This window comes from Podarcis bocagei (assembly GCF_964188305.1).
Source record: "Podarcis bocagei genome assembly, chromosome: 10".
Taxonomy (NCBI): Eukaryota; Metazoa; Chordata; class Lepidosauria; order Squamata; family Lacertidae; genus Podarcis; species Podarcis bocagei.
The window spans coordinates 39,723,648-39,734,817 of NC_138135.1; the positions used below are offsets into that span (position 1 = coordinate 39,723,648).

General features: G+C 38.0%; 1 protein-coding gene across 2 annotated transcripts in view; it reads left to right on the forward strand.

Annotated features, from left to right (window-relative positions):
• The window catches only part of EEA1 (early endosome antigen 1), a 50,262-nt gene extending 39,594 nt beyond the window's left edge, over nucleotides 1-10,668 (forward strand). For both annotated transcript variants that reach the window (XM_081210938.1, XM_081210939.1), the window contains 7 exons: nucleotides 972-1,157; nucleotides 1,473-1,604; nucleotides 2,514-2,699; nucleotides 3,770-4,008; nucleotides 4,615-4,735; nucleotides 5,028-5,126; nucleotides 6,188-10,668. In XM_081210938.1, the coding sequence (XP_081067064.1) occupies nucleotides 972-1,157; nucleotides 1,473-1,604; nucleotides 2,514-2,699; nucleotides 3,770-4,008; nucleotides 4,615-4,735; nucleotides 5,028-5,126; nucleotides 6,188-6,310 (1,086 nt within the window). In that variant the 3' untranslated portion in view covers nucleotides 6,311-10,668. The remainder of the gene's footprint in view (nucleotides 1-971; nucleotides 1,158-1,472; nucleotides 1,605-2,513; nucleotides 2,700-3,769; nucleotides 4,009-4,614; nucleotides 4,736-5,027; nucleotides 5,127-6,187) is intronic.
• The last annotated feature ends 502 nt before the right edge of the window (nucleotides 10,669-11,170 follow it).

Genomic DNA, 11,170 nt, shown 5'->3' on the forward strand with positions numbered 1-11,170 from the left:
TGCAGATGCAGTGTTGGCCACATTTATTTATTAGAAATATTTATACCTAATCTTCTAACTGAAGTTCTCAAAGCGGATTTCAATCTATTCAAATTATAAGACTGACTTACAATGTTGGAGTCCTTCACCTGATCTATGGCTTCTGTCAGTCATAGTTTATGGCTCCCGGCAGCAGATGCAAGAGGCATGGAGTTGGGGGCAAAAGTGCTTCAGGCCCTTTATGATACATTAATATTATGTGATCTAGGGATCTATTAGAAGTTGGGGCAAAGGGAAGAAGACGACCTCAGGTTCTTCTCCCCCACCCCCGCTAATATTGTTTGGCATCCTCCATTCACTCCCCACCCCCACCCAAATGATTTCCTTTCTCTTCATCCTCACATTATTTTAGCTACTACTACTTTCACTGTCTGGGAGAAGGTGTATAGGAAAACACATACCTGAAGTTTCCTCTGCAAAATTGAATGAATAAAATAATAGATAGTTTATGGCACAATCTGCTGTTCAGCTGTGCTTATCAGAACTATGGAACAAACACATCACAACATATCTGGCACTAGGGAGATGGAATGGCCCAACTTCCGTCCAATGTCTAGAGATTTTGAAATGGCTATAGGAAAGCAGCTACGGCCGCAGCTGTTTGCGTGGTTTGTATGGCAGCTTGTGCAGAGACCCAAATCAAAAGTGAGGGCCCTCGAAGACTCAGATGACGTGTGTTAGGGGAAGTGGGACGATGGCATCAGTGCAAAATAATCCTTTTATTTGCACTCTAAATTTTGTATCAGCATTTATTAATATTATTTCTTCATGTTTGTATTCGGAGCTGAATTGGAAAGGACTTTGTTGCATATTGCTAACAGGTTTTTTTTTTACTATTAAAATCAACTCCTGTTTCTTCACATTAATGCATAATCATATCTGCTACTGTGACTGGCTGACTGCAACTTTAGCTGTGTTTTTCACAAATTCAGTCCACAGAGGAGAAGCTTGCTTTGGCCCAAGAAGAATTGGTTTCAAACAGAAATCAAATTAGTAATCACAATCAGTTGATCAAAGAACTTAAGACTGCAAGATCTACATTAGAGCAGGATGTGTCCAATAAAGAACAACAACTGCAAGAGCAGAATAAACTGCTACAGGAAATACAGAAAGACAAGGTAATTTATTTTTTATTTAATGGTGATATGCCATGTGGCTATGGTTCTATATGCAATTGTTAAGTTTCATTGAAGCTTATTTATGAGGAAACGTGCATGTTTTCACTGCTGGACTAATTTGTCATCATTTGGTTAGAAGGTGATGTTTTTTCTGCCATGTCAAAATCGATACTGTTAGAATATGTATGTAGAGTAGAAATACATTAGAACAGGATTTTAAAGAGGCAGCTCTTTACCGCCAAAAAATGATCATTGCTTTCTAAATCGGTTAAAAGTGGTCTCTTAAAAATACCTGTCCATTTCCTCTGTTTCAAGGCTGGAAAAGAAATGGATCTGGCTAACGAAAGATCTAAAACAACTGAGCTTCAGAACATAAGCACCAAACTGGAAAAAGAAAATTCCAAACTAAGAGAAGAAGCCAGAACCTGCAAACAGGAATTGGAAAAAGTATGTTGAGAAGCTACTCCATTTATGCTGGGTCCCTTCTTTTGTTCAGCGTATTATCATTTCACTCAAAAGTTCCCTGCCTGCTTAGTCTGGTGAACTTTCTCACCTTTCTTGCCAACTTCATTTAACCTTCCGTATCTGTAGACCTTGTGTTGGTTTTTAATTAATGTTCCCTTCTTAAAGCTGTGAGTGCTACTTTTTACTTTACCTCCCGAGTTTAATCCTTCCTACAGGTGCCTTTTTTCAGGTCCAAATTATAGATTAAACTGCCAACATTTATACCTTGGAGAAAAAAGCAGCTATATCTTCTTTGGGATCAGATAGCAATGGGCTGAGGTGGTGGGTGGGGAGAATGGATTTCCAGCATAAAATTATGACGGGGCCTAATCAGAAGCATGTCCTTGCTCCGGGCCCCTGGCTGCTTTTTCTTCAAATGAAAACAGCCAGTTTAAGCATGTTTTTTTGAAAGCATTTGTAACATAAGATGTATTCCTCCCCCACCCCAGTCAATTGCTGACTGTGTCCATTTATGTTTGTATGCTCTCTGACGCTGCATATGTTGCACTCTGGTCAGTGACCGAAATAAATCGATTCATTCATTCATTCAGCTTCTCCTACCTGCCTGCCAGCAGAACTTCTCCTAACCCCCCCCCAAGACCCCTTGAGATGTGAAATTGAGCTCCCCCAAAATATTGTAAGCAGTTCAACAAATGGTTAGGAATGAGGCAAAAAGACACATTCATCTGGTTTTTAAACTTAACCTGTTAAAATATAGAAAATAACTCACTTGAATTTTTGTCTTGTTCTGTGCTGAGAATTATACTTTTTCATGGGAAATAGTATGATTTCAGATTAGCTCTCACCCAAGTATTATTTTTGTCATTGTAAATACTGTATGGTTTTTAACAGGAGATAACAAATTTAAAGGATGCCAAACAACTACTGATCAAGCAGAAACTGGAATTGCAGGGAAAAGTTGATGACATTAATTCAGCTCTTGAGCAGGAGAAAAAGAACCAAGAAGTTATCAAAGATCAGTTGAAAAAGAGAGAAGAAGAAATGAAGAAGAAATGTGCTGAGATTGAGGCAAAACTGGTTGGTATATCTATTATGAGAGTACTTAATATATATCCATGCTTAAATATGTTTAAGCATCCGTTCAGCAGTTTCAACTTTTGTAGCTGGAGTCATTCAGGGTGCCGCCCTCCCAGGTCAGGTGGAAAAGTCCAGCAAGGCAGAGGGAGGTCTTTCAGGACTCACAGCCAAGATGGTCTCTTATCTATTATCAGAATCTTTTAATCCAAGATATTTAACCTTCTCAATTTAACTTACTATGTATCAGGGAGAATTCCATATTAAGTAAGACAAAACACAGAGGCTTCTATCCTAATTTCCCATGAGCAGAACTCCACTCATGAGATACCATTGCTGGTGGAATGAAGAGAAAGTTTTTTTCACTGATTTCTCCTTTCTCCTTTCTCACTGGCTTCCCCTGTTTATTTCAAAAACCTGCTCTGGTGGTTGGAGGGACAGTGTTGTAGAAGGCTGAGGTGGAAATTACTTACTCCCATCTTCTGCCGTTGGATTCGAGTCACTTTTATGAAGGGAAGCAATTTGGGATCCTATAGGGACGCAGGTGGCGCTGTGGGTTAAACCAGAGCCTAGGACTTGCTGATCAGAACGTTGGTGGTTCGAATCCCCGCAACGGGGTGAGTTCCCGTTGCTCGGTCCCTGCTCCTGCCAACCTAGCAGTTCGAAAGCACATCAAAGTGCAAGTAGATAAATAGGTACCGCTCCGGCGGGAAGGTAAACGGCGTTTCCATGCGCTGCTCTGGTTCGCCAGAAGCGGCTTAGTCATGCTGGCCACATGACCCGGAAGCTGTATGCCGGCTCCCTCGGCCAATAAAGTGAGATGAGCGCCGCAACCCCAGAGTTGGTCACGACTGGACCTAATGGTCAGGGGTCCCTTTACCTTTTACCTAGTTTGGGATCCTAGCCAGGATTTCATTATTTTTTCCATAGCAAGAAGAGTTAGATATGCAGAATGGGGTGGTTCCCTCTTTGGCTACAATCCCAGGGGTAAAATATCATCTGAACAGACCTTTTGTTGTTGTTGTTGGAATAAGGAAAATACTTACATTTTAAAAATGTTTTTATTGACTTAGCAAGCTGAGAAAAAGGAAAAAGATGAGCAATATAAAAATCATGAGGAGGCTGAGGGTAAACTCAACATGCAGATCACAGCTTTAAATGAAAATCTGGGTACGGTGAAGAAAGAGTGGCAAAGCAGCCAAAGAAGAGTTAGTGAATTAGAAAAACAAACAGATGATTTACGTGGAGAGATTGCAGTTCTGGAAGCCACAGTGCAAAATAACCAAGATGAGAGGAGAGTGCTGCTGGAAAGGTAAGTCAGTGAATTAGAGGCAGAATAATATGGTTTTGGTGTGTGTATGTGGTGACTTCTGTTTTTTATAATAGAAAGGGGAAAACCTCCTATTGTGTAATTTTGTGCTAAAAACAAATTATAATGGAAATAAATAAGCTTATGCAGTCAGAATAAATCACCCAAATTGACAGAGAAGCTAAAATTCAAAATTCTAACACTGACCCCCCCTTTTTATGTGAAATTTAGACTGCTCTGTGCATGTACTGCGTTTGGTGACTTACTCCTGGAACATAACTAGCCACTTGACACAGGAAGCCAACTCAGTTCTTGTTCAATGTAGACTTCTTAATGGCCTTATTTGTTTCTACAACAAGGGAGGTTACCTTACTAGTATGGTTGAAACCATGTTGGAATAGGGATTCACACAGTTTGAAATGTAGCTTCAACTCAGAAAGTGTTGGAGTTGAATAGTTTTCTCACTAATATAAAGGAAACCAAAAGGATCAATTTCCTGCCCACCCTTGGTTCTTGAGGGCAGGTTAGCAGTATGAATTCACATGTGAATGATGGTTTTATTTTTCCTCAGTTTACTGCATTGTAATAGCATTGTGATTTCTTCTTTAGGTGCCTTAAGAGTGAAGGAGAAATTGAAAAACTTCAGAGCAAATTGATGGATGCACGAAGAAAACTGGATGACACTACTGCAGCCATGCAAGAGCTAGGCAGAGAGAACCAGTCACTGCAGGTATTTCATTTTGGTGCCTAAAGACAGACTCTGCGCTACCTTTAAATTTATTAAAGTAAACAGTGCTCTTTGCTAAGTTGTTCAGGTGAGTCAAGTAGATGGATAGAGGAGAGGAACCAAATGTGGTAAGAATGATGTGGTTATGTGTAAAATTATATGTAACAATTCTGGGTTGGGAGTACTGTGTGTGGGTGTGTAGAATACTTGCTGTTGAATTTCCATGAAGTAGCTTTGACGTGATTTGAGTTTTTGATTTAATGTTCATAAAAATCTCTGCTCTTACATTTTATAGATCAAACATTCACAAGCCCTGAATCGGAAATGGGCTGAAGATAATGAGGTTCAGAATTGCATGGCCTGTGGGAAAGGTTTTTCCGTAACAGTAAGAAAGGTATGTATGTCTGGGAATATCTTCTGGAGAAGTGTGTGTGTGTGTAGAGAATTCTTTTTGTGAAAGCAGTGAAGCAGTGGCTGTATTTCCAAAAAAATATATGGTTTAGCGTACTGTGAATGAGCTGGAACAAACCACAGGTTCACATACCAATCTCCATTTTCCATGCAGCCAGGAAGAGAGGTTAAGAAGTTGCTGCTTTCTTTTAACTACAGTATTTGTATTGTTTGGTGCAACAAAGTGATTTAATATTAACTGGTTAATTTCAAAGAAACAAACACCAGTCTCTGGCCTTTGAAGCTGACTTGTTGAAGTTGGCTGTGGATCACGTTCATCATTCTGAAAACACAGGAAGCTACAGTTAACAAAAAAGTGGAAGCAAAATTTTGAAACTGCCCCCTGTGGAGGAGAGGGGAAGGTGGGAACACATTGGGTTCAAGGATCACTGTGATATATCGTGTTTTTCCATCTATAAGATGCCCCCATGTATGACGCCCCCTATTTTTGGGAACTCAGATTTAAGAAAATGGGGGGACACACTGTGTATAAGATGCCCCCTAATTTTTTACATTATTTTAAAGGAAAAAAACCTAGTCTTATACATCAAAAAATATGGTACCATGGTTTAGCATGATGTGCCATCACAGCCAATGTGTGTTAAGGAAGCATTTTTAAAAGGTGATTGTTTAAAATGAACTTTTTGGTGATGTCTGGCAGATTTATATAAGGGAAATATTTGTATAAGCCTCATTCTTTCTTTTGTAAGCGATGCAGTGAGAGACTTGTCAGTACAAGCTGTGTTCAGGCCTTGTATATTTTTGTACAACTTGATTCAGTCTGCTCAGCCTGGCAATGGGCATCTTCCTCCCTTGTCATTTGAACGGATACTTGCAGGTGGAAACAGTTACAGGATTATGAGGAGAGCAGTGTGAAAGCGAGGTTCACAATAACAAGTTGGTTTGGAGCACATAGGAGTCGAGAGCATGTTCATGAAGACCAAGCCATGGCTTGGCATTATATCTTTTCCTGTATATAATTGTTTTGTTTTTCCTGTTTCACAGCATCACTGCAGACAGTGTGGAAATATCTTCTGTGCCGAGTGCTCAGCTAAGAATGCCTTAACTCCTTCTTCTAAGAAACCCGTTCGTGTCTGTGATACTTGTTTCAACGACTTGCAAGGATAATTACTCACAGCTCTTAAATGTTATGCTAGAATAAAGTTTCTGTTATGCACTTCGTACAACACTCAGACTACTCTTTGGTTTGGGTGATGATTGTAACAATGGGCAAAATTATAGTATTGTTGAAAATATACATATAAAAAAGTCAAACAATTGTACTTCTTGTGAGGCTGAAATTATCTATGGCTTGTTTGGTTTTGATCCTACAAGAGCTTCTGTGTCTAGTTTATAAGTCCCCAGTAACTTGTAAATAAAGTTTAAACAGAGGAGTAACAATGTATTTTTTTAATCCTAATTTCCTTGTTTAAAAGTAACACATTTTAAAGTAAACACATTTGCAGGGATTTTGTGTATCAAATGCTGCTGCTCTAACGGGATGGTTACAGTTTAATAGCTTCATTGAAGTGTGAAAGATACGTAGCAGGCCCAAACAAGCAGCTTTTTTGCTTATTTCTTTTATTTTCTCACACTCTGGGGATTCCACTTACAGTGAATGCCTAGATAGTGGGAAACTGTCTTGAAGGTTTTAAACTTTTCAGGATGTTTCACTACAGCGTCACTATATACTTCACTGAAAATGAAAGCAAGTGTCGAGTGTATACTGTATGCTTGACATCTCTAAGAATACTGTTCATCATATCAAAGGTACATAAGTGGACTACATCATCCTTAATATGCAAGGTCTTACTCTGAAACTTTTTGAGGTTGGGCCATGTTTTTGCTGCATACCTTTTCAGAGGTCTTCTGCTTAGTTAATTTTATTATTATTATTATTATAAAATCTTTGTTGTTGTTCAATTCCCTTCACAGGAAACACTGCATGGAAGTTCCCAGGAAAAAATACTGTGAAGTGTGGGAATTAAAAAATACAACATTACGAAAGAAAGTAGTCACCTTGGAATTCTATCTTTCTCAGTGTAAATTTTTGTCTCCAGTTTCTTAGTTCTTGCTAGAGATTTGCCATACCTCCCTGCCAAATGGAAGTGAAATTCCAGGTTCTGCTAATGGCTTTAAAGTAACTGAGATTCCACCACCAAGAGCCTTTCTCTTGCTTTAATGAGGTACATCTCAGTCGTAGGTTTTATAGTACAACGGTGTCATGTTTCGTCCAAATGAGAAGGTACTGAAATTGCTCTTTTAAAATCCAATCTTTTAAAGATTGGACTTAGGCAGAAAATGTCATCTTTCAGCCCCATCTTTTCTTCTCTTTTGATTTGAGAGGCGAGGATAATATACATACTTCTATGCACATTGTAATCACACAAAATAATGTACTTTGTAAAATTTAGAGTGACTAAAATACAGCATGACATTTAAAATTAACACCTTTTGGATATGTGGTCTATTTAAAATGCTATGAAGGAAGTGATGCCAGCAAGGAAGAATGTTGTAGGCTGAGAAATGGAAGTACAGCAACAGGAAGAAATGGAGAAGCAAACAGCTTAACACAAATATATTTGTAGAGGGGTCATGGCTAGCATGACCTTTGCACTCAGAAGGTCCCAAGTTCAATCCCTTATGCCTCAAGATAAAAAATGTTTCATACTTTCCAGGTCCAGCAAATACCATTTTTTTGCCTGGAACTTTTGAGAGGCTGCTGACAACGGGAGCAGACAACATTTGATCCAGTGGCCTGATTTAGTATAAAGCTGCTTTATCTGTTCAAAAATGTCCAGATGAACAAGTACAAATAGGATGTATGAAACATTAAATTTTTTTGAGTTGGATATGCATGCTCCATATGCCAAATTTACATCTAATCATTCAGCGGCTACATGTGTAGACATTTCCCCCATTTACTTGGTGTGGTTTTTTTAGGACTAAACGGTAAAGTAATATCCGGAGCATCTACTAAGGTAATTGGGAATTATTAGGGATTTTACTTGATTAAATAAATCTTAGTTGATTAATCACACCAGTTTTATTCAATTAAACATGCTTATGAATAAATTAAAGTTTTGAAGGAAAAGAGTATTTTGGTTTTAGATGATGCTCGCATGTGTTGCAGCAGGCACCATCTTAGAAAAGCCGTCCTTTGTTCTGTGCAACAGAATGGGGAGAGGCCTTTGCCAGTCACAGTTTTTGTAAGTACTTGCATTCAAAAGAATATCTGAAAACCATCTGCTCCCTCATTCAAACAGATGAAAATATATTGAAATGGTTTGATTTGTTAATTGACAACACATCGCAGCCCTAGAAGTTGCAAATGTATACATGGAGGCAAGGGAAAATCCATTTTGTTCAGAGAAAGAGCATAAGGTTGGATCCGTAGTTCAGAAATTTGAGCTACTTCAGTGGAAACGCCCCCTAAGAACCTCAGGAAGGGGAAGATAATAGCATTGTCACTTGCACTATGCACTTTCTTTCTCGTGTAACCAACATAATATGCAAGAAATGAAACAGCTGTTTTGCAAGAATTGTTGTAGTAATTGGTCCACAAGGCTATGTATTCTCAGACGAGTGTTCATTGAAATTCCTAGTAACTTCATTTTTGTTAGGAATATTGCATCCTTAATTCTTAAGTGCTCTAGAGGACACGTGTATATATAGCAAAGGAATTTACATGGTTTTAACAAGCATTGTTTGACTTAAGAATCGAAAAATGTGGACATAGCAATTTTGCACATTTGTATTATTAGTTGACTGGTTTCCATAGTTCATGTTCATGCTTTTGTTTTCTTAGTATTGAGTTTCTCTGGAATTTACATGGATGGTCTGTTTTCCAGGCCATAGCAATAAGTGCATACAAAAATCCCCGTACCTAAGAGCAGACATGTTTGTGTTCACATTCTGTTTTGAACTGCTAGAAATCTTAAAACCAGTATACTACTTAAGAGTAGTATGCATTTATAAAATAGTTACAATTTTACAATGCTGCAATTGGTCAGCATTGACTGTTCTGTCTTGGTTAATGGAGTGATGCAATATTCTATGCAGTCATTGTACAGCAGGCAAATGGAAAGGTTTTCACCCAATTCAGTAGAACATATCTGATGGTAGGAAACTAATCTGTTTTCTCTTGTGTGCCAATTAAAGAGCCACTAAATTCAGTGAAGACTTCTTTCTTAGTCATCGTTCCCTCCTTACACCCCAATATGGAAAAGTTTTACTACTGGTTTGAGTTTTAAAGTATCTAAATACATTGTTCATTGTTGATATATAAACAGACTGGTGTGGCAGATCCAGATTTCCTAGTGTTGGTGCATATACAATGTACATTCTACCATGTGGTTAAATCCCAACTCTCGTCACCAAAGGGATGAGAAAGAATGTCACGTTGGGTTAGCAAACACTGAAACCTTTTATAATAGAAATCTGTCCAAAATGCTGCTTGTATAGGATTTGTCACTTTTGTAATAAAATTATTATTTAAAAAAAACCTTTTAAAATAAACACACAACCCCCCTTTCATTCTGACACTTGATGCCACTATGTAAGATTTCATTTAAACTACCTCTTGATATGAAATTCAACTTTAGTGCATTTTGATAGGATTCCTTCACTATAATGTTAGGTATGATTTGTGGTAACTGCCAAATTTTCCAAGTGTTTTGTCTCACCAAAAATGTAATATTTGGGTATGTATGCTAATGTAGTTTCCAATTATTCTAGGCTCACTTGTGCTCTTTTGACCTATGTAGTTTAGTTCTACAAACTTGTAGCTGTTGGACAGGAATGAAACAATCAATTCAAGCTGTCCTGGTCATAAGTCTGTTGGACTTTGTCACCTGTATGTAATACTGGCAAACTGGATACTGGTTTAAACATGAACATGCCATTAAATTAGCCTCTTGTTTGCAACAGTCTAGACAAGAAGTTGACAAATGCTATTAAGCTTATAATGGATGTGTGCCACAAAGTGTACTGTCCTGTTGGCCTCTTTTTAATGATTGGTTTATTATGGTCGCAGATGTGAATATTGTGCATAATATTTACTGATTTTTATGTATAATTGTATAAATTAGAATTGGAAAAATTATGTGCTTACCTTATATTTACAGATGTTTTAAGGTAGCCTTACCTACACAACACTGCACTTCTTTTTCAACTGGACCCTTAAACTCACATTATCTGTAGATAGTCTTGCATGACCATTTTTATCAGTTGGATTCTCTCAAGTCCTCCTCTCAGTGGTGTGTTTATGACTTGTGGTCATGTAGTTGTGCCTTACATTGTGAAAGAGTTTAGTTCAGTACGCACTGTAATCCCTAAACTCTGCATTTGGAAAGTAATGAAAGCTGAGGAGTGACACCCTACATCAGCTAATTCTGTATGAAATAACATGAGTGGATACTTGTGGAAATGTTACTTTTGTATTCTAATCTGTTATTGGGCTGAAATAAAATTAGACATTTCTAATAGACCATTTGCAGTGACTTAATTTGCTGTGCTTTTGGTGTCGCTGTAGCCACTTTTATTCATTTGCAAATTCAGATAGTGGTTAGGCAAAGTTGAGTAGTATCCTTTTGGTGTTACATCATGAACATAATTGTGGTAAAGGTGATAAAAATGGCTCTTCTGATTGGTGCCATTCTGCTTCATTCTACAGTTCTTTGAACTAATAATTACTGAAGCCGTGTGGTTCTTACCCAGAATTTTACAAAAAAGTGTATACCTCAAAAGTATGTGCAACCCCGTTTGGTGTTGTATAGTCAGTATGAACTGATTTTACCCTGCGGCTTTAATTGGGAGTTGGGGTATTTTTTTTCTGGAACGCTACAGCCAGAAATTACAATTTCTCAGTTCTTAGTTTAACCCCATTCCAAGTTGTGCAGGTATCTCTCTTTGTAGCATAATGTTGATGAAATTTCTTCAAAGCACTGATGAGGTGAGGAAGGTAATCTCAAGGTGACCACACTGCTT